General features: G+C 47.7%; 1 protein-coding gene across 4 annotated transcripts in view; it reads left to right on the top strand.

Annotated features, from left to right (window-relative positions):
- LOC139063675 (uncharacterized) overlaps positions 1-23,622 on the top strand; it is a 44,313-nt gene extending 20,691 nt beyond the window's left edge. For all 4 annotated transcript variants that reach the window (XM_070546286.1, XM_070546285.1, XM_070546284.1 and 1 more), the window contains one exon: positions 22,627-23,622. In XM_070546286.1, coding sequence (XP_070402387.1) covers positions 22,627-22,678 — 52 coding nt within the window. In that variant the 3' untranslated portion in view covers positions 22,679-23,622. The remainder of the gene's footprint in view (positions 1-22,626) is intronic.
- Positions 23,623-23,986: the final 364 nt, after the last annotated feature.

Genomic DNA, 23,986 nt, shown 5'->3' with positions numbered 1-23,986 from the left:
TGCTCCCGCTTTGCCTGATCCCACTCTTAGTGAATTTCAGAGTAAAGACACACTTTCACTGGACTGAGTAGTGTCCCTTTTTATCAGTTCCTCAGTAGCATTAAAACCTATTATTGGTTTCTGCATCACATCACGAATTATTAGAATTGGAACCAGAACTTCATCCTGAGCAGAAGTTTTCCCTTTTGGGTCACAAAGGCTAAGGCTAACTTCTACCCAACCCTGGAAAGGAACTTCTGATCCATTCACAGCTCTCAGGTCTAAAAGCTCATTCCCACTTAGAAGATCACTGATTGGGTGGACTTCTAAATCAGGTAAGTTATCTGACTTCCAGCGTGCACTCATGATTGAAACTTGGGCCCCCGTGTCCCACAGGGCCTGTGTTTTACAGTTGTTCATTTTACACCATACTAGACACTTTTTACCCACTAGCTGCGCTACTTTTCTTTTTTTGGTACTCAGATTAAACATGTTTTGTGGTTGGTTCCTAATTTTGGGATTTCTTGAGCTTGTTGGTGATACATGAAGTAACCTTTGGGCTTTGGGAATGTTGTCACATTGGGACATTGGTGCTGAAGCTGTGGCTTGTCCCGCAGTCACAGCCCCTTCCAGTTTCCCTGCTTCTGGGCTCCCCTTACTTTACATCCTTTTGCCCAGTGAGAGTTACTGCCACACTTAAAGCAATGGTCACAGTCCCTGTTTTCTTGTTGACATGCAGCGCACCGCCTTTTTGGTCTCTGGGCTGACTTTCTGTATGTCTTAGTTTGCCCATCAGAGTCACTCGACCTATCCTGTTGAACCGTTTGTACAAGTGAAGCTACCTGTCCTGTAAGTTCCCTGATTGCTAAATTACTTAGCTGGCTTTGTGTCGGGTTGGCTTGTACACGGATCAGAATGGGCAACATTCTGCTCAACTACATTTAGTCCTGTTCTAAATGATGACCTGTGGGCTTTTGCCTTCAAAGCCCTTTCGCTTTCATTGTACTGTGCTGTTTGCATTTTCATTAACAAGAGTTCATCACTGCTGTTTTCATCCTGTAAATACAATCTCATTTCTGCTCTGACATTATCATTTAGTAGTCCCGTTCTAATAGACTGAAAACATTGACTCTGAACAAGTTCTTTGTTGTACCTTAGGCTGGACTGGGCACGCTCAGATGCAAAAAGGATAAGTCCAGGACTCTAATCAGGAACTCAAGTGGTGTTTCATTCGCCCCCTGGGTAGCCTTGGTTAACTGCTGATACAGTACTGTGGCATCCGTTTCTGCATAATGGGCTTTTAGAACTTGTCTCAAACTGGTCAGTGTGAGGTTTTCCTTCCCCTCTGTTGAGGGTCTGACCTCATGAGGAAATTACTATGCAGTGATTTTCTCCAAAATGACTGTGCTTAAATTGCTCTGAAAAGCAAATAATCACATCAGCGCCAAGAAACTTCATTTCCCATGATGCTTTGCACACGGAAGCATTGTGATGACGTCACCGCCTAATACCAGAAACACGTTCTGCGCATGTGCGGGAGGCCGTGGAGCTTTTCCCGCGAACTAAGACCATAAATCTTCAGCAGAGACAAAGAAACCTCGTTCTTTTGCCCAGGATACCTGGCGGTAAGGACACGCTTGTCGAACGCTCCGACAACTTGAGCACGCGGAAGCTCTAAGTGCCCAAGATTGAGCCACGCAACCGCTGGAAACCACTCCAACTCCATCGGGACCTGACTGGGAACGAGCGGAGCTCCATCCAGCTCTCAGAGACGCTGAGACGTGGAGGTAAACAACGGAGAAAGCATCAAACCGACGGATGACGCCAAACTGCGGAGAAACACGGAGAACCGTCAAATCAAAACAGTGAGGGACGCTTCACTGTTCTGGTGATCAGAAAACTCATTTCTCTCTCTCCTTTTCTTCTCCCGTTTCCTCTATAGTCCAGAATAAGCAATAAAACCGCGCTATTGCTTAAAAAGTAGCTTCGTGTCTTCCTCTTTCGCTCCCAAAACACGTCCGCCGGGTCATTTTGAATAAATAAACTGCTTATTGATCATTGTTTGGTATCTTTAAATGTTTTCGGCCATGGCCAGGCTGATAAACTAAAAGATATTAACTTGTGATTAATCTTTTGTGTTGTTTCATGATCCTTTGAAATGTTTTGAGTGATTTAAGGTTAAGTTACTACTGATTCTAAGTGCTTTGGAAGTTAAAGTGCATGTTGCCACCCACACTTTAGCCAGACAAAGGGGTCAGCCATCTTGCATACAGACTCCATTTTAGAAACACACACATACATACACACAAAACACCTTGAACATTATTTTGAATATACATCCTTTTATTATATCACATGGTTATTATTCATTTATGCCACTGTTTATTCATTTGACAAATTGTTAATTAAACGTTATAAAATTCAGATTTTCGTCTCCAGTAGATTTGTTGTGTCGAAGAGAAGTCTCTGCTCCGAGGATTCTACGAACTTCAAGAAAGACTGATAAGAGTTTTGGATTCAATTTTCCCCGGTTAAAGGGGAATGGTGCCCCGTATATTTAAGAATATCTTAATTAATTAATAAATCAGTAAATATTCCCATATTTACAGAATTTATTGAAGAATCCAAAAGTAAGTTAAAGCTTACGAATTGTTCGCTCCTAATAACCCCAACATTAATTGGTGCAGCCCGTGTGAGGCTTGGATACACAGAGATTTTCTATCCGGCACAAACAAACAAATAAATCTTAGCTTGAATTAAAATAATCAGTTGTTCAGCCTTGAACCAGCAACAGAGTGGTGCTGATTTCGCTGAGCAGGAAGCTGCATCGAACTCTCACCAGTAACTCAGTGCTTCTTTAAAGGTGCAACGTGTAAATTAATTCTGGTTGTCCTTTTACGTTAAAACTCAGTTTTTCCTTAAAGGTGCAACGTGTAATTAATTCTGGCTAACCTTTTAGGTTAAAATTCAGTTTTTCCTTAAAGGTGCAACGTGTAATTAATTCTGGCTAACCTTTTAGGTTAAAATTCAGTTACTCATTAAAGGTGCAGCGTGTAAGTAATTCTGACTAACCCTTTTAGGCTAAAATTAACTGCTAATTTAGCGACTTTAACTCACAGTGGCTATTATAACTAACTGAAACCTTCACTCAAAGACTGATAACACCCTGTTTGCTAATATTCTGAAGGAATAACTAGCATATTTAACACTGCAAGTGTTGTAAGACGTTGCTACGGCAGCGCACCAGCTTTTGCTAAAATACTGAAAGGAATAGTATTTTAGGCGTTAGTCACGGCATTCCGTGCAATCTTAAAACGCTAAAACCTGTGCGCACAAAGGTTAATTTAGTGTTTTTCTGCTACAAAGCTAGTAGTTTGCTGCCAAAAGGTGCAGTTTTGAGCTATCTGCAGAAGCTCTACTAGGCTATTTTTGGTTCGGTTGTTAAAATGGAGGGACAGAGTAGTGAACTGACCAACTCCCAGCAACCAGGTGGCGCTGCGGCCCACGACTATGAACCTGGCCTACTTTCTGGACAAATATTGTCCAAACTGGTCGCGGTTGCTCGAGAACCCGACTACCCTTCTAGGGATCTCACTGATGAACAGCGTAGCGACGAGCTAGAAGCTGTAATTGATCAAATAGAAAACCCGGATGGTACAAAACCAATCCAGGTTCACTTAGCTAAGTTAGCCTTGATCCTCTATCAGAGAGAACTCCAACATGATCGAGAGATCATGAAGCTCCAGAGCATGCTAGCTGAAAGGCAGCAAAATGGAAGGCAGAAGGATGACGAGGAGGAAGACCGCACCGATTCTGGGGAAGATGGGGAGGAGACCCCGTCCCCCTCTGCTGATGACAACAGACAGTGGGAAGGGGGGAAACACCATGACTCTCTGGACGGACGCACGCCGCAGGGGAGAGATGAAGCTCATCTGTCCCAACCTTCGGCCCCGTTCCCTACACACACTCTAGGGCATTCAGGACCACCTAGGGGCCGAAGGCAGTTCGCCCTCGAACCCCAGGTTGGACCACCACCCTCATCTTCACGGCCTTCTCAATCAGTGAGAAGTCGACCAGCTGAGCGGCACCTCTACTTAGACCGCTCCCCCAGTCCACGAAGGGTGCAAGGTGCCGATTGGGGTTATGCACCCCAACCTGCACCTCAACCATCCACCCATCCTAGCTACTCCGGTTTTCGGCATGCCGATAACCAGCTGCAGGACAAAGCATCCTACGCCAGTCCGTACCCGGACAGAGCGTATTACGCAGAAGCCCCAGTTGAAAGACGCAGGCTGCACTACGCAGACGTGCTCCGGGAGGAGGACCTCCCAAGACACCCACGTGACGTGCCAGCAGCCCGCCACAGCATGCCGAACCCCGATTTGGGCCCCAGGAGTCAACATTGGGAGCCCAGAGCACACCAGCGATATCCAGCTCCCTCTGAGACAGACCGTGGGTCAGAGTCAGAGGATGACGTGCCGTACCGTGAGTCAGGGCTCCGTGTACGTCAAATTGAATTGCTAGCTAAAGACATAGAACGCTTTGATCCTAACACCAATGAATCCAATGTCGACGATTATCTCAGGGAGATAGAACGTTGTCTGCTTGATCTTCCAGCACCCTCTTCAAGGGAAAAGCTCAAGCTAATTTGGAAAACCACATCTAGAACGGTGCACGGTTTCATGGAAACTCTACCACCTGACATTCGAGATCGGTACTCCTCGCTCTGCCGAGCGTTGAGGGATGAATACGCCACGTATGCAGACTCCGCGTCAGCTACAATGTGGACCTTCTCCATCAAACACGGGAGAAACGAACCCCCCAGAGAGTATTATCGCCGACTCAAAAGTGCTTATTTCCAAGGTCGAAATGGCCCTGGGCTCGAGGAAGACCCTGCCTTCAGATCCCTGTTCATTCACAACCTGCACGAGTGTGTTCGATCCGAAGTCTCAATGTATTGTCGGATGAAAAAACTGACAACTCAGGAGATTAGGAGATACGCTCAACAGGCTTGGGAAGCCGGCGGAAAGCCCCAAAAGCCTGACGCACATCACCGCGTCATGCACCTAGCTCCCGACGCCGAGCCGCGTTTGGAGCTCGAAGGCACAGAAGCTCCACCCACTAAGCCAAAATCTGCTAAACCTAGACCTGTTAAACCGCGAAAGCAGTCCCAATCTCCTCAACAGGGGAAGGGGGGTGCTGATTGGCCGCCTAGGTCTGGACAATCAGACAGGAAGTGGCCCAACCAAAACCAACGGCAGGCAGGTCGGAACAGTGGAAGGTTTAAGGAGCGCCGCCAACAGGTAAGTCCTGAACGCAAGTCCGCAGGTGAGTACTTGACCAAAGCCAACCTCCAGGAGATGTTTCAGCAGTTCCTAGCTAAACAGAAGGAACAGCTGAGATCTGCAGAAGAAACCCCTGCACCAAAGTCTTCTTCTAAGAAGCCAGACCCAGAGCCAACGTCCGCATGACTAGGCGTGGCTCAACCCCCCAGCGTGGCCAGGACCTACCTAATCAGCTGGGGGAACAGTACTGGTAGATCACAGGAATCTCCTGAAATCTACCCCCCAGAGAAACCTGATACTAAATTTCTGAAGTTCCTTGGTGACTTAACAAACCATGATCATGCTCGCCGTTTGTACTGTAGCACCAACGTAGGTGGATGCATACAGGTTGATGCTCTGCTGGATACCGGCTCAGAAATCACCCTGATGTGCTCCACACTGTTCCATCGCGTGTCCGACACCATGCGGTCGCTCAGGAAACCAGTCCAGGTAGAACCCTGTGACCTGAAAATCACCAGCTACACCCAGACCCGGGAGTGTATCACTCACCGGGCGTGGCTGGACATCACCTTCCAAGACATGACTCTGGTTCACCCGTTTTATGTCTGCCAGCTAGACACTGAACCACTTCTCACTGGTCAGGACCTGCTTGAACGTCTAGCTCCCCTCATCGACTGCCAGAAGGGTCAACTGTGGGCCCAGGTGGACACACCTAAGCCCTGGAACCCAGATAGCAGCCGACCATCCTCCATTCTTGAAGTCAGCCTAAGTGAGCCGCAAAACCCTTGTTCCAAGGTCATGCCCCTCCCTACGGCTCCCACAGACGATGTCCGCCTGCAAAGGCAGGAAACCGCTCCTGGAACTTCTCTCCGCACACATTCATCGTTTCTCTGCTCGCTGAAGAACGTCAGCCTGCAGCCATATGCACCACACATAGTTGGTGGTCTTACCATCAACTGCACCCACATCTCAGAGGCTCGCCTTGCTCTTTGGTCGGAAAAGTCAGCCATCAGCCAGCAGACGTTTGAACACCTGCGTCAGAAGGACCCCCTTCTGGTCAGTGTGACACGTAGCCATCGGCTCTTGTCACCTACTTGGCCGCAGAGGCTCCTGAAAGCGCCAGAGGTCTGCTCTCTGACTATCCAGCTTGGAGCAAGACAGCTCACACATACATTCAGCATCATACCACAGCTTGATCCACCTGCACTCATTGGAGCAGATCTGCTGGTTCGACTCGGTGCCCAGCTGGACACTTGCAATCAAGTCCTTTGGGCCCGGGCCACACCATCCTCTGAGCCTTGCTCAGGAGGCCGTGAACACTTGCTGTCCGGTCAGACCATTCCACAGGCCTGCCGTGCAGTGGTTGAGGCCAGCACGGTTCTGCCCCCACTGGTCAAAGGAGTGCCTGTTCGTCTGACTCTGATGAAGCATAAGAAGCTGCCAGGCACACAGGCCTTCTTCCAGCCATCACCACACTTCTTGGAGCTCAACTTAGCCGTCTGTGGCACGCCACTCTTGGAGCTGAACAATCGTTCTGCCTACTTGTTGGTCGAAAATCCGACCCGGAGTCCTATCCACGTGCCGGCAGGAAAGCCCTTGGGCATGCTGATAGATAGCTCATTCCATGACTTCGAACTTTCTGTCCCCGTGATCGGACAACTTCCGTTGTTCTTGAACGACAGACAGGTTGGTGCAGACACATTCAGTACTTTCCCCTCACAAATGATTACCATCAAGCGGCATGAAGCCCTTCCTGAGGAACCCATTTGCAGTGCAACCTTAGATACTGACGGCGGTCAGTGTCTAACGGTTTTTGCAATAAATACTCAACCCTCTGAGTCACCGGTTGAAAGCCCAGAACACCAGAGACCCTCCTCCTCTGAACCTTATGACGGCTTCGAGGCCGAAGTCAGCCAGCAGCTTGACAAAGCGGATGCGCTGGAGTCAGAGGAGCAGAGAGCAGAGCTTAGAAGCCTGTTCTATGAGTTTCAGTCCGTCTTATCCAGGGACTCCCTGGACTGTGGACTCACAAACCTGCATACGGTTCGCATTCCAACGAACCCGAATGCCCCTCCTACTTTTGTACGTCAGTACAAGATTCCCCTCGCTGCTTATGAGTCGATCCAGGAGATCCTCGATCAGCTGAAGGAGAAAAACATCATCAGAGAGTGTAACTCCACTTACAACTCTCCCATCTGGCCGGTTCTGAAACCGACTGGGAAATGGCGTCTCACCATAGACTATCGTGCACTGAACAAACAAGTACCTCTCTCCAGGTGGCCTATGATCCATTTAGATCAGGAGCTAGCCAGAGTCAGAGATGCTCGTTTCTTCTCTACGGTTGACGTAGCCAACGGCTTCTGGACCATGAAGGTTGAGCCGGCGGACCAGTATAAACTGGCTTTCTCCTTTGGAAATCGCCAATATACTTGGAACCGCTGCCCCTTTGGCTACTCTAACTCACCTGCAGAGTTCAACATCTTCCTCCACAAAGCCATGTCAGATGCTGCTTCCAGAGGGAACCTCATATATGTCGATGACATCTTGATGAGGAGTCGAACCTTCGAGGAGCACCTGGCCGAACTCCGTCACGTGCTTCAAAAGCTCGCTGACGCCGGAGCTAAATTGGCGATTCTCAAAGGACAGTGGTGTAGAACCAAAGTGGAGTATGTTGGACTGCTGGTTGGCCCTGTTGGAGTCGAGCCCCAAGCGGGACGCATTAGAGCCATTCAGGACATCAAAGCCCCAGCTAATCTGACTGAACTCAGGAGCTTCCTCGGAGTCTGCAACTACTCCAGGCAGTTCATTGAGGAGTACGCTGAAATAGCAAGGCCCCTCACTGAGCTGCTTCGGAACGACACACCTTTCGTGTGGGACAGACCCCAGGAACTCTCCTTCCAGTTCCTAAAACAGAAGTTGGCGTCCGCACCCTGTCTGGCTTACCCAGACAAGGATAAAGAGTTCTACATAGAGGCGACTTTCTCCTCTCACTGCCTGAGCGCTGCTTTGAAGCAGAAACACGACCAGGACATGAGAGTTGTGGCATACGCCAGCAAGCCTCTGAGCAAGGTGGAACTCCAGTTCTCAGACTGTGAGAGAGCCCTCCTCTCTACAGTCTGGGCTGTCGAACACTTTCGTAGTTACATCGGTGGACAGAAAGTGATCATTGAAACATGTCATCAGCCTGTCACCTTCCTAAACAGCCAGTGTATGCGCGAAGGAAGAGTGTCAAACAGCCGCATTGCGACGTGGATGATGGTGCTCCAAGGATACAACATTGAGGTCAAGTATGGTCAGAACACCAAGCTAGCGCTAGGACAAGGGCTAGCAGGCTGCCAGCACTGTGACTCTGACTCCGTCATGGGCCCCCTGGACACACCTGCCGCAGTCTACCCAACCGCATCCTATCATCGCTACTTTGATGAGAATGTTTGCCAAGGGCTTCCGAAAGTTTACACTGACGGATGCGCCTACCTTCACGAAGGCCAGCTCCGTGCTGGGGTTGGAGTCGTTTGGGTGGACTGTGACACTAAGCAACCAAATCACTACCGGTTGGGCCAAAAGTCTAGTCAGTACGCCGAAATTGCTGCAGTGTTGATAACCCTCCAGCAGGCGGCAGCCTTGGACATCACTCAAATCGTCCTTTGCTCAGATTCAAACTACGCTAGACACAGCTTCATTTCTCACTTCCCCATGTGGAAGGAGAACCACATGAAAAACGCCAGGAACAGAGACGTGAAACACTCGGAGTTATTACTAGCGTGTGATCTGCTCACCACCGAGAAAGGCATAATGGTCTACTGGAAAAAGGTCAAAGATCACTCCAGGACCCTAGGTCCAGAGAAAGATGGTAATGATGAAGCTGACCGCCTTGCTAAGCTCGGTGCTGACCAGGGAACCTGCTGGGAATTCAAAGACGAGTGGCTTCCACCCAAGGCCGTTCACAAGGTCTGCGCGATTACTCGTCGCCATGCTAAACAGGCGGACGAACCTCGGACCGTTGAGGTACCCGTGTGTCTAGGCAGACAACCACATGACGCGGACCTAGTCACCATGCAGGAACAAGATCCTGACCTGAAGCTCATCCGCAAGCTTCTCCAAAAGGGCCCGATGCCTGAACAACCATCACTACCTATGGGCGCAAGCAGAGATTTGGTAAACCTGCATCGTCAACTCGCGCATCTGAAACTACAAAACGATTTGTTAGTTTACATGCGTGACGACCACAGCCCGCCGCGCTGGGTTGTTCCACTCGACCACAGAGGAGTGATGCTTGCCTACGCCCACGACACTCCGGTTGGAGGTCACCGCGGAGCAAAAGCTACCCTCGCGTCACTGACAGAAGTAGCATATTGGCCATCGATGTCCAAGGATGTACACAGCTATGTCCAAGGCTGCCTCATCTGTGCCCAGTTTCAACCCTCCCAGCCGCTTGCTAGAGCACCACTGCAACGCAGGGGAATAACCTTCCCTTGGTCCCACCTGCAGATCGACTGGGTTGGACCGGTTCCCAAATCGGCAAGAGGAAACAAATATATGCTAACTGTAACTTGCAGTTTCACGAAGTGGGTGGAGTGCCTTCCAGCGCCAAACGATACAGCCGTCACAACCGCTGTACTGCTGATTAACCACGTTTTCAGTCGATGGGGACTTCCACTCTGCATTGACTCTAACCGAGGAACTCATTTCACATCCAGTGTAATGACGTCCCTGTTTGAACTTCTGGGAGTGGAAGTGAGATTCCACCTCCCCTATCACCCACAGTCATCCGGACAGGTCGAACGGATGAACCGCACGGTCGTCTCCATGCTCAAAAAGTACGTCTGCTCCACTGGGAAGGACTGGGACGTCAAGCTCCCTCTGGTCCTGATGGCCATACGGTCCACTCCACAGCGATCCACGGGGGTTACGCCCTTTGAGATGATGACCGGCAGACTGATGACTCTACCACTGCACCTCCTGTATCACCCAGAGGATGTCAGTGTTGCCACTGCCTATACCGCTCATCAGTATGTGGCAGACTTGAAAACACACCTCAGAGCTACGTTCGCGCACGCTCAGAAGAAACTGGAGACCAACGTAGAAGGCGCTAAAGCCTACTACGACCAAAAGACAACCAGCCGCGAATACGAGGTGGGTGACAAAGTATTCTACTTTCGGTTCGCCCAACCGGCACGCAAAGCTAAGAAGTTCCTGCCCTGCTGGTCAGGACCATTTGAGATCGTGGCAAAACTCTCTCCAGTTGCATACAGGTTACGCATCACCAAAGCGAGACAGGAGCCTGTCTACAAATGGGTGCATGCAAACCAAATCAAACCCTACGTCAAACCATCCCCGCGGGTACAGAGACCAGACTCCCCGCAGGAGGTAGACGTAGTCTCTACATAGTTCTATGCATGGAAATGGAAAGGGGGGGAAGTGCACGTTTAACCCACTAACATGTACTAACCAACAAAGAACCAGGCCCCCCCCCACCACCCCCCCCCACCCCCACCCCCACCCCCCCCCCCCCCGCCGTCACTTTCACTAACCAAGAGAAACTCCTCCTAGAACGCTAACAGGAAGTACTTACTAAAACCTTACAGGGTACTCTGGTACCTACACTAGGCTCTGATTAATGAATCTCTACGTGCAATCAAGACTTTGTCTGAAACCATACCTCAGGATATTGTGTACACACGAGTGGTGACAGATTTGATGTAGGACCTGCTCAGGGAAGTAAGTTCCACGCTGGACAGCTTGGTTGAAAGTCGTATTTCCCCGTACTTGGTACCACTGGACCTGCTCAAAGTTAGCTTGACAGCTGCTACCCCTCTACTGTGCACCTTTCACAAATCCACCTAGCGTACAGCCTAAGTAGTGCAATGCCCATTCACGTTGATGCAGAAAATTAGAACTCGGTTTCCTGTTACATGTTCCCATAATTGTGACACCTCACATCTATAGGTTTAAGTCGATGCTGAACTTTGGTATTTGAAAGGACGGTAGGCATTTCCACTTTGAACTAGAAACCTGGCACTCCATCACCTCAACCTCGAACAGCATGATTCGGAGATTGAGATCATGGACGCTTTCCAGGGTTATAACTTTGCCTTCGATTTAGAAATTGACCAACAATTACTGATTGAAGGAACCAAATTTGTTAAGTTCACACAAACCCCGCGTGAACTTACTTTGACGCCCAAGACGCTACATTGACACAGATTATACCACCTTAATCTGCACATTGGTCGCCCTGGGGATGGGATGGCTCATCACGGCCGTGATTGCTTATTCCGCCTACAGGCGTGTTAAGAAACTCCAAGATAAGATGCACTTGCTCACCTACGGTGTGCCTCGTAACTGCGTTCGGGGAGACTCCAAGCGCGAATGTACCACACCTGTCTAAAGGGGGTGAGCAACATTTTCTTTGTTATTCTGTAACCCTAACAGTAGTTCTCATTTTAGTCTACCTCACATATTTATCTGAGTGTTGCAGTATGTCACATTCTTTATAAGCTACACACTGAATGTATGACCTAAGAATGTATTGTATGAGACCTCAAGGTTGCTATGAATTTTCTTGGATGTTATATGTTTTTTTTTTGGGTTTTCTGTATTTTTGTTTCGTACTTGGTCACATATTAACTAGTGGTTATGTGCCGGCCCAGCTCAGTCTGTCAATGACTCTGTCTGACGCACCAGCACATTGTAGTACCTCTTAGTTTTATGGTCCTTGTTTTAGCCCAAAGACTGTCCTGATCCACCCTTTGGACCAAAAAGGGGGGAATCTTGGAACCACATAGGTCAATGCGCGTTTGCGAACTATGGACCTCGTACATCACCGCGTGCTCCATAAACTGAACTGTATGGCCGGCGGTGAGATGCCTTTGTGTCCCCTCGTGGAGTTAACCGCCCACCGACCTTCCTCCTTCTACACTACTACCTCTCGCATGGACGACATCATCATTGCGTACCACCTGCGTGAGTGGCTTCTTCTCGTTATGCGCGTTGGGGACTATCCCATTTCCTATCCTCTTTTGTTTTGTGCCTGACCAGGATCCAAGACAAAGACAAAGACCAAAGGCGCCAGGATCCAAGACAAAGAACAAAGACAAAGGCGTCCAAGGAGACCAACGTCCTAAGGGACAAACCCACCTGTGCTTCCGACAATCAAGTCGACCTACGTTCATGAGGAACAAACCCATCTGTGCTTCCGACGATCGAGCTTTGGGCGCGATCCCCGAAACCAAAAGGGGGAATGTTGAGGGTCTGACCTCATGAGGAAATTACTATGCAGTGATTTTCTCCAAAATGACTGTGCTTAAATTGCTATGAAAAGCAAATAATCACATCAGCGCCAAGAAACTTCATTTCCCATGATGCTTTGCACACGGAAGCATTGTGATGACGTCACCGCCTAATACCAGAAACACGTTCTGCGCATGTGCGGGAGGCCGTGGAGCTTTTCCCGCGAACTAAGACCATAAATCTTCAGCAGAGACAAAGAAACCTCGTTCTTTTGCCCAGGATACCTGGCGGTAAGGACACGCTTGTCGAACGCTCCGACAACTTGAGCACGCGGAAGCTCTAAGTGCCCAAGATTGAGCCACGCAACCGCTGGAAACCACTCCAACTCCATCGGGACCTGACTGGGAACGAGCGGAGCTCCATCCAGCTCTCAGAGACGCTGTAAGTTGTCAAACTCAGCACAAAAGAAACTTCGTTCTCTTTGTGTCCAGCCCGTGGAGAAACACTCGTGGAGGTAAACAACGGAGAAAGCATCAAACCGACGGATGACGCCAAACTGCGGAGAAACACGGAGAACCGTCAAATCAAAACAGTGAGGGACGCTTCACTGTTCTGGTGATCAGAAAACTCATTTCTCTCTCTCCTTTTCTTCTCCCGTTTCCTCTATAGTCCAGAATAAGCAATAAAACCGCGCTATTGCTTAAAAAGTAGCTTCGTGTCTTCCTCTTTCGCTCCCAAAACACGTCCGCCGGGTCATTTTGAATAAATAAACTGCTTATTGATCATTGTTTGGTATCTTTAAATGTTTTCGGCCATGGCCAGGCTGATAAACTAAAAGATATTAACTTGTGATTAATCTTTTGTGTTGTTTCATGATCCTTTGAAATGTTTTGAGTGATTTAAGGTTAAGTTACTACTGATTCTAAGTGCTTTGGAAGTTAAAGTGCATGTTGCCACCCACACTTTAGCCAGACAAAGGGGTCAGCCATCTTGCATACAGACTCCATTTTAGAAACACACACACATACATACACACAAAACACCTTGAACATTATTTTGAATATACATCCTTTTATTATATCACATGGTTATTATTCATTTATGCCACTGTTTATTCATTTGACAAATTGTTAATTAAACGTTATAAAATTCCGATTTTCGTCTCCAGTAGCTTTGTTGTGTCGAAGAGAAGTCTCTGCTCCAAGGATTCTACGAACTTCAAGAAAGACTGATAAGAGTTTTGGATTCAATTTTCCCCGGTTAAAGGGGAATGGTGCCCCGTATATCTAAGAATATCTTAATTAATTAATAAATCAGTAAATATTCCCATATTTACAGAATTTATTGAAGAATCCAAAAGTAAGTTAAAGCTTACGAACTGTTCGCTCCTAATAACCCCAACACCTCCAAGTAGCTCCTTAGCTTTAACCCAGGACTGATGGCACGCACTACAGCCTCCACGATCTCAGCTTCAGAGTAGCCCTTCTTCAATCCGCTTTCCATCTGGTGCTCCAAGCTGCTGAAGCTCAGTGTGTCTTTAGCTGCTGACTCACCCACATGGCCACTTATCCTGAAGCATTTTCTGAATCCCACTGATGAAACGTTGCAGCCGCTGTTGCCCATGGAGTCTCTCCTTCGGCGCTGCATTTCGCTGTCTCGCGAGGTCATCATGGCCGCCTGGTGCTCCGCTGATGTCCCTTGAGCTGGCTGATGCTCCAGCGTTGTCATCAGAACCTGGCCGCCGCTCCAACAGCGCCCCCTCTGCTGCGAGTCGCCCCTTGTACACAGCCTCCGCCGTCCTTCCCGCTCCGTCTGAACATAGGCATCAATTTAACCGGGGACGCCGGGGACATGTCCCCGGCAAAATTTGTGATTGGCAGCTGTGTCCCCCCCACTTTCAAAAAAGCCTGCTGATGAGGATTTTTGTTTTACCAGCTCAGATCTTATACCAGGGGTCTGCAACCTGTTCCCATCAAAGAGCCATTATTACCCATTTCCCACGGTAATTCTGTACGAACCTTAATAAGCAGTGACTTAAGTGAAGCAGGCAGGTCGCGCTAGAAAATTTCGTTTAAAAAGACGTCATAAATGTGTTCCCCCGTCATATTTATTTCTAAAATATGAAGTAAAAACTCACAATTTAATTTTCATTCATTTGTCATTAATATGTAGTCTACACCCGTGCGTTAAGTGGACCATCTTCCAGTAAAAGCAAAGCTTCCAGCCCACCTCTCCAAATGCATAAAATGTGCATCAGCCACTAGTTAGGCGCGCCGCGCGCACCATCAGCTACGTCAGCCCAGACAAGAGCAGAGCAAATAGATAAAGAATAGAGGAGAATTGTGTCTGGATGTGGATGGAGATTACATTTTACATCAGCCTGATCATCATTTAAATACGTAAACCATCACCTGGCTTCTAGTCCACGCTGTCAGCATTATTTAACTGGTGTGTGTGTGTGTGTGTGTGTGTGTGTGTGTGTGTGTGTGTGTGTGTGTGTGTGTGTGTGTGTGTGTGTGTGTGTGTGTGTGTGTTCCACTTCAAACACTGGTCTAAGCAACCAGACCAGTGTGTCCAGTAACATATTAATGTTACAATTAAACAGTTTCACTTCATGTAGGCTAGGAACGTTTCACCTGCCGTGGCCCGACCGCTCCTGCTCCACATAAACTTTGTGCGTGATCAAACGTCTCTACGCGTCATGCGTCTCCATATTAGAGACGGGAACAAGCGCTGTTCAGCCAAAGTTTCATAATTTCATAAAAAGAACATTTTTCCAAGTGACACATCCCTCAGAGAGACCGGGTTTCCAGACTGTTTCAGTGGGAGGAAATCTTATCGCATGCGCCAGTTCTGTGCTGCGCTGCGAACCCCAGATCTTCAGCTCACTGTCCACCGTGGGCGCTCCGAGCCGCGCTGAACACAGTGTCTAGTATAAAGCTCTGATGTTCTGATGGGAATATTTTACCTCCGCGATGTGCGTTAACGATTAAAATGTCAGCTCATCCATGCGCATCAGTGTGCGTCTGGGTAATTCTTTCAAACCAGCCAACATCCTTGAGTTCATCTGTCAAAATAAACAGTCAAATGGAAATATATGTAACCTGCCGTTTAACTGTTTTGCATTCCTGTGAAGATTGTTGCAAAGAGAAACAATTAAACTTGATTAACCCCAGAGCCACCCAGAGCCATGCGGGAAGATTCCTCCCACTGAAGCGAGTGTTTTCCAAACCCTGTCTCTCAGAGAGACTTGTCGGTTAGAAAATGTTCCCTGATGATGAAACTTTGGCTGAATAGTGCTTGTTCCTGTCTCCAATGTGGCGACACATCCAGGAGCCGTCTGAGGAGAATCCCAGAATCTCACATTGTCTTCAGCTCAGGAAGCGCCTATGATTACGCACAAGCGTGACCCGTCAACCCGGTCTCACAGTAAGACCGGGTTGGACCTGTTCAGGTTTACGCAGACAGTCTTTACATTTAGAATTGGCATACAGATGTAAAATTAATGCAGTAAAATATAAAGCATTTTATTTAAATATCCATTCATTATTTTACAAGCACAGAGAGCCGCATCAGATGGATGGAAGAGCCGCATGCGGCTCCAGAGCCGCCGACCCCTGTGCTAGCCTACTTTATTGTCCCCAGCAATTTTTAAACCCCACTCAAGTGTATGGTTATTGTCCCCAGCAATTCTGAAAACAAACTGACGCCCTTGCGTCTGAAGATAACGACTGGGCCACCGCTCCCGCGCTGATAGCCGCTGACCGCGCCTCCACCAGCGAAACCAGCTCATCATTTAGCTCCAGAAGCACCGACATGCCTTCATCCTCCCGCTGCAATAAATCTTCTCGTTCACAGAATTGGATAATAAGCTTAACGAGAGCTCTGCGGGTTTTACTCTTAATTTCTTCATCTTTTTTTTCTGTAATATCACACAGTTCACATACTCTGAGCAGCTCTTCCACGGATAGTCCACATAACTTCTGCCCTACCTCCAACAAAAAATCTTCACGGTCCTCAGACATGCTTGAACGACAAATAAGACGAAAAAAATACTCTTACAGAGTATCCGACCGGAGAAGCACACCTTGCGTTGTGCTAGCTAGACTGTTGCTCTTCGTTAGCATTAGCCTCCTTTTTCTGGCACGCTCCGTCACCGTGTCTCTCTGCAGTCTTCCAATCCACTATATGAGGTAGTCCCTAAACGTGATCTCGGTGGGACCTCCAAAATGTTACACCACTCCAGGACAACTTGGTGTAGAAAAACCGAGTTTTATTGGGGACCTCAGAACCATGTCATCATCATACAGATCCAAGCATGTTAGAGACCTCTTTTTCTTCTTTTTTTCCCATTCCTTTCTGCACTGTAACTGCCCTCTACTGGTGAAAATGTGTAACAGCTTAACCAGAAACAAATGTAGCTGACTTACTTTTCAACTCTCAACAGGTTTATGCAATGTTTCAGACATTTTATCTGTACACTTTACCAAGTGCTACATTCGCTTTCTTTTGTCTCTGAGTGCTTCCTTTGTAAACATGTGAAACTGATGGAGACAACTCCTTTGCTTGCGACTCAAACCTGTCAAACTGATCTCTCAAACCTCCAATGTAGTCCCTCAAGGATCTTACCGAATCCACAGCTTTGCACAAGTCTAGCTCCACAGCCTGCAACGCTACACTTGTCTTTTCAAAGCGCTGGAGGATGAAATGCCACACAGGACACATGAAGGCAGTTTCAAGTTTGTCCAGTTTTTTATCAAGTGACCTGGCTTCATTTCTAGTTGCTGCATTGTGGTAAGTGTCATGTACAATATTCTTTAAAGATTTCTGAATGTTTGCATAGTTTATACATATTGCTTGTGTGGCATCTGCATGCGCAGCCCAACTTGTGTTAGAAAGTGACTTCAATGTTTCAATGCGCTTATTAGCATTGGGCTTGAGTCCAGCTGTCACTATGTTCCACCGTGCTGTTGACTTGGAGCAGAAGTTAAAAAGGTTTTGCACAAACTGGAAAAAATCAGCTGTCTCAAAACAACAGTTAACACTGTTGACCCCAACCAAATTCAGGGTGTGTGCTGCACATGGAACCCATTCAACAAGGGCATTGACTTCTTTTATACGTGCCTGCAGTCCTTTATATACTCCTGACATGTTGGCAGCATTATCATAACACTGCCCCCTACAGTTTGCAATGTAAATGTTCATTTCTCCCAAAACCTTGAGTACAAGCTCACGTAAAGCTTCCCCAGTATGGCTCTCTATGGGAAGAAATTTAAGAAAGCGTTCCTGGGAGTGCCCTTCAGGTGACACATATCTCAGAATAAATGTCAACTGATCAAGGTGGGAAACATCTGGTGTGGAGTCAACAGAGATCGAATAGTATTTGGCCATGTTTACTTCACCGACTATTTCAGACAGAACACGATCACCCATCAGTTGAATAAACTCTTCACATATTTTAGAAGACAGATATGAAGGTGTCCCTGCGCCTGCATTTCCATATTTCTCTATGTGAGACTTCAAAAAGGGATCAAACTCGCTGATTAACTCCAGAAGGCCCAGGTAATTACCATTATCAGTCCTGCCAAAAACATGACTAGATCCTCTAAGAGCAAGTCCTCTCTCTGCCAAAAACTTCACAACAGACACAAGTCTTCTCAAAACTTCAGTCCAATATGCACTCTCAGATTCAAATTGTTTTTCCAGCTCTGTATCTATCCTTCCAGCAGCTGACCCATATGTTAGCATAGCTTTTCTGTGATGTTCACTGTTTTCATGCTCTTTCATCCGGTTTGTGGCATGTTTCCAGTCACTGAAACCAGTTTCAAAGCACTATTTGCTTTTAGCATCACTGAAAATGCAGCATGCAAAACAAAACACAGCTCCGGTAGATGGAGAGAAAAGCAGCCACTGTCTTTGGACATACTCACCATTGGCGAGTCTGCGTTTAAAGTGCGATCTGGAGAAGAACCGCTTCTGCTGTTTGTACACTCGTTCGGACGCTTTAAAATTTACGTCCATGTGTTGGCAGCTCTGCGGTCCTCGCTCAGCCCAGTAGGCACGCACAGATGCATCACATTTTCCCCAGCAAGCTGGATTAGTACTGTAACAAGGTTCATCCAAAGTTTCAATCCGTGGCCCAGACGCACTTTCGGTCGCCAATTTTCCACAATCACTCTCCGATGGGAAAAGATAATCCATGGAGGACGTGGTGGTCTCCGATGCCTCCAGGTCGAGCGTCTCTGCTGCCGGAACATCAGCCGCGGATTCAGCCGCCAACTTTCCACAATCACTCACTGACAGGAAAAGATCATTTGTGTTGTTGGTGGTCTCAGCAGGTGCTGTCGGGTCCAGCATCTTTTTTTTCCTCTGCCGCTGCAGATTCAACCGCCAAGCTTCCATATTCTCTCTCTGGCAGGAAAAGATAATCCATGGTGGACGTGGTCTCAGTAGGTCCCCCCGGGTTCGTCGTCTTAGCCTTCTCTGCAGCCCCGGATTCTGCCGCCAATCTTCCACAATCATTCTCCAGCGGGAAAAGATAATCCATGGTGGACATGGTCTCAGCAGGTTCCCCCAAGTCTGGCGTCTTTGTTTCCTCTGCAACTGCTAGAACATCAGCTGGCCGAACTGAAATGCTGCTAGCAAAGCTAATGTTTACAGAACGCAAGGAAGATCCTGCAGCTCCATCTTCGCTCAGTGGTTTAAAAAAACCTGTTAGCTTGGGTATTTTCTTAAGCACCTCTTTGTCGCGTTCCCCCTTTTCCTTCTTCTTCTTTCTTTTTAGCGCTCCACTATTGTATTTTCTGGGTTTGTCCGCCATTACGAAGCACTCACTGTTCAAGCCGCCGCACACTGGGGTGTGTCAGGCTGCAAACGCCCACCGTGAAGTAAAGAGTGAAAAAACTTGGACCAATTATAAGCAGTCATGACTCATGATAGATGTTTGCCAAAACAAATCCCAGTGCTTCTCAGCTAAATGGTACTATCTTGTTAGAGAATTACATACAAAAATAAAAATGCATTTTGGACCGAGGGCGGGGCCTCCAGCACGCAGGGGCCCAGGGCTGTAGCCCAGGTGAGCCCATGCGAAGGTCCGGGGGTGGGCGGCAGTGTGGTGGTGCGTCGCTTATTGAAGACTGCAGCCAGGTCTCGATAGGGTAGTGGCGGATTGGGCGGTAGAGGACCAAGACCACCAGCTGGGGGGCCTGCCATGGACGGAGGAGGAGAGAGGTGGACCTGGCACTGGGTCCCCCAGCCTAAAAGGCGGTTCTGGGACAAGGACATCTGGGGGTCGTGGAGACGGAGCCAGGGGAACCCCAAGATTAGAGGAGAGGAGGGAGCGGAGATGATGAGAAAGTGGAGGGTTTCCCAAAGGCCTTGGAGGACCATCTGGAGTGACTGGGTTCGGTCTTGGACAGGATAGGGCTGGAGAGGTCTGCCGTCCACCGAGGTCACCGGAACAACTCATTCCAGGTGAGTCAGGGGGATCCGTAGGCGTTTAGCCAGATCCACATCCATGAAGTTGTCGGCGGCCCTCTAGTCCACCAGAGCATGTACCTGATGTGAGGTCTCGTCGTGTAGGAGGGTGACAGGAAGGAGGAGTCGGTAGGAAGAGGTAGAGGCAGAGGGTGAACCCGGGATGAGCTACCCCGATACTCAGTGGGTTCCTCCGTTTCCCGGCCGTAATGGGCAGTCCAGGTGCCGGTGGTGGGGAGAGCCACAATAGGCACAGAGACCCTCGCGCCACCGTCGCTCTCTCCTCCGGGGGAAGGTGGCCTAGCTGCCTAGGCTCCTCAGTAGAAATGGGTCTGGAAGCTGGAGTTGGTGAACGAGGAAGAGGTCCGTGCGTTCTGAGTGGGCGAGTGGATGACCTGGGTCGAACCAGAACCCGTTGGTCAATGCACAACGCCAGGTCGGCAACCTCATCCAGGGTCTCGGGCAGTTCTCTTCCCGCCATCTCGTTTCGGATGTAGGGCGCCAACCCCTCCAAAAAAACAGCTCGAAAGGCAGAGTCATCCCACTGTAGTTTGGCCGCGATGGTGCAAAACTCTGACGCATAGGCGCACACAGTGCATTCACGTTGGCGGAGCTTTAAGAGACGTGCTTCAGCCCCCACTTCACTACTGGGTGGAACGAAGGTCTTCCTGAGGGTGGCCACAAAAGCAGCATAGTCATTGCAGGTAGGGGATTTAGAATTATAAAGAGCAGCGGCCCACTCCTGAGCGAGTCCAGAAAGCAGGGAGGTGAGGTGCGCAACCCGAGAGCGGGCAGTGGGGAAGCGTCCCGGTTGGCACTCGAATTGCATATCGAGGGAGGCGAGCAGACCATCTGGGCTCCCAACCTCTCCATTCCACCTCTCCGGTAGGCTGAACTGCGGCTCCTCCTTAGGTGGAGCGAGGGCTTGCTGCCGGAGAGCATTGAGGGATGTTGTCAACTGAAGGGTGAGGTCGGTCAGGGAGTTCACCTTGGTGTTGAGCCGATCGACCAAGGCGTGGAGCTGAACTATCTCCTTCTTCATTTGCTCAAACTCCGCTGGGTTAACGGACTCAGTCATCCTGTCAGACTGGTCGGCTGGATACGGGAGTTGAGCTTGTGGAGAGCGTTGTCTCACAGACGCGGAAGCGATAGCGTCGGTGAAACGCCGGCTCTCTGTTTAATCTAGGAATCCCCGAGCGTTCGAGCGTCAATGAAGTGACACCGAAATGTTGGGTTTTCCCGAAGTAAGTAAGAACACTTACTGTGAGCTGAGAGTTCGTACGATGGATCGGTTGCTTGGAAACTCTGATCATAGATCCGAAGAAACGATGACTGAGTGGTGAGCTGGGGAGGCGACTTCCGTATATAGTCGCGGTTCGTGACGTAGGTGCGACGTGGAGGGAATCCCCGCGAGGGGCATGCTGGGAGTTGTGGTCCATGGTGGAGGCCGGCTAGCTGGGAGAGGCTGGTTTGGGGACTTGGGTTCTGACACCTGACAGCTGTGGGCCCTTAGAATCTTCCTAATCTTTCACTGCTTTACGGCGCCCCTGGACGTTACTATTGTCTAACATCATTTTTTTGAAAAATAACCGTGTGACCAACACAGAAGGAAGACACTGAGAGAAAAGCTGTGTTGTGACCACAGGTAAACATCTGTTGAATGTCAGCAAAAACAAGCCCTGAAGTACTATGAATCCATGATAACAGACATGCACGTTACTCAAACTTTGTTGTGGCCTTATATGATGCTTGGAAGTGTTCTTTTTGTTTTTAAGGGATAGTGAAAATGATGTTGAAAAAATCAAAAAGTTAATTATTGTGCATTTAATGGAGGTGTAAGAAACCCTAGTCCTGGAGAGCTGCTACCCAGCATGTTTAGAGGCTACACAGCACTAACACACCTGATGATAATCAGCAGGTGATTAACATGCCTCTGTAGAGCCTCATGAGCTGCTGAAAATGGAATCAAATGTGTTGAATTAAGGAAACCTCTAAAATGAGCTAGATAGTGGCTCTCCAGGACCAGGGTTCCCTACCCCTGCTTTTATGTGTGAGTGACTGGATGAATGACCAGCGGTTCACAACTTTTTCCCACAAGCACCCTCTTGTTTGTGTCCAACATGAGCCAAGCACCTTACAACCACAATCCCTACGCACCCACGCACATCAAAAGTGAATGATTCTACATTTTATAAATCCATAAGGGTTGTAACTCTAATACACAGTGTTAATTGTACAATTGTTTGTGTCCTGAGCAGTTTATAAATTTAATTTTTAAAAATATCATCTTTAGAACCTCACAACTTCATCACAGACACAAGTGTGTGGACCCCCTGCAATCTTGTGGAGAACCCATTAGGGTGCCAGGTACCCAGGGTTGGGAAACACTGCTATATATGGTTTAATGAAAATAGAAGCCGTTTACTGTTTGCCCCTCTACTCATTTATTTGGTAGTACCTATGTAAAAAAAGATCCATTCCATCGGTATGTGACATGAGAAGATCTAAACACGTGTACTGATAATACCAATGATGTAGATTTTAACTGATCATTTGTAGTAAAGATTAACAGTTATGGCATGAAATTGATCACAAATATTGTAATGAAGTGCTCTGTAACAAAGGTTATGTGGATGCATTTCTTTGTCCTTGTTAGATTCAACGTGGAAGTTGTTCAACATGGTTTCACACGCTCTGCCTTGGAATGACTGCCTTCCAGATGCCAAGCAAAAAGACACCTTGGTGTTGTGACATGTGCAAACAGCAGCATGTAAACAACATGTAGGTGTTTGGTTGGAAGTGTGAACATGGAGTTGTACTGGACAAGACAGCACAGCTTCAAATTTATGAGCCGAGGACTTGATTGTCCTTTGTTTACATAAGAATGATGATGCACATTAAGGAAAGCAGCGCAAACGTTTCTTTCATATGCAAAGTACTTGTATTTTGGAATGGATAATTTATTATTTACAATTAGTGTCATTGTTCTCTATGTCACTTTTTTACTCATATCTGTCAAGTACTTGTATGTGTGTGAGGGAGGCCTATATGCGGGTCTTTGTTTTGTAAGTCTTAACACTGAGGTGTACTCTACACCACAGCATGACTGAAATGTTGTGAGACTATTACTTTACTCTGTCTACATCATCTGTTTACATAAGCATGATGATGGATACACTGACTGTCCCACAAACTAGGTACAGGTCTAGAGGTGACCGGGCTTTCTCGGTCTTGGCTCCTTCTCTCTGGAATGAGCTTCCACTTGATATTAAACTGTCACCGTCGCTGCATGTTTTTAAGAGTCGTTCGAAAACTCATTTTTATCGTTTAGCTTTTATGTGACTTGTATGCTTTTATGCTCCCTGTTTACATTTTGTATGGTGCTTTTATGTCTGTATGTTGTTTTTATCTCTTTTTTATTCTATCTGTGTTTTTACTGTATTTTATGTTCAGCGCCTTGGGCTCCTGCAAAGGCAGTGGAAGGTGCTGTACAAATAAAGATTGATTGATGATGCACATTATGGAAAACAGTTTTCACTTTTGATTCATAAGCAACGTATTACTATTTTGGGAGAGTTGAGTTTGTATTTTAAATCTTTTTCATTGTTCAGTCAACTATTTGTGTGTGTGTGTGTGTGTGTGTGTGTGTGTGTGTGTGTGTGTAGTACATTTTAGTGTATGGTGCCTTTTCAGTTGACATATTTGATTTGTGATTTGTTTTTGGAGAAGCAGAGATGAGCAGGTGCATTGTTTTGATCAAATTATTTAACCTCGTAAAAACGTTCATATGCAAATGACCAAGTGTTAATGATCCAAAAATAAAAACTTTGACTGTTAAATTTTGAAAGTATTGATAAAGAGTACTAGGAAATTGGTTATCAGCAGGGGCCATTTGTGTGTCACTACAGTTTACAGTAAAATAAATGAAAAATCAGAGATGTATTTTTTTCACAAACGTGCTTGTTGGAGTATGTAGAGCCGGTTACTGTTGACCAGCAGGCATGATTTTGTGACAA

Source organism: Nothobranchius furzeri, chromosome 17, assembly GCF_043380555.1.
Source record: "Nothobranchius furzeri strain GRZ-AD chromosome 17, NfurGRZ-RIMD1, whole genome shotgun sequence".
In the NCBI taxonomy this organism is placed as follows: domain Eukaryota; kingdom Metazoa; phylum Chordata; class Actinopteri; order Cyprinodontiformes; family Nothobranchiidae; genus Nothobranchius; species Nothobranchius furzeri.
This window is presented reverse-complemented; position numbering and strand designations above follow the sequence as displayed.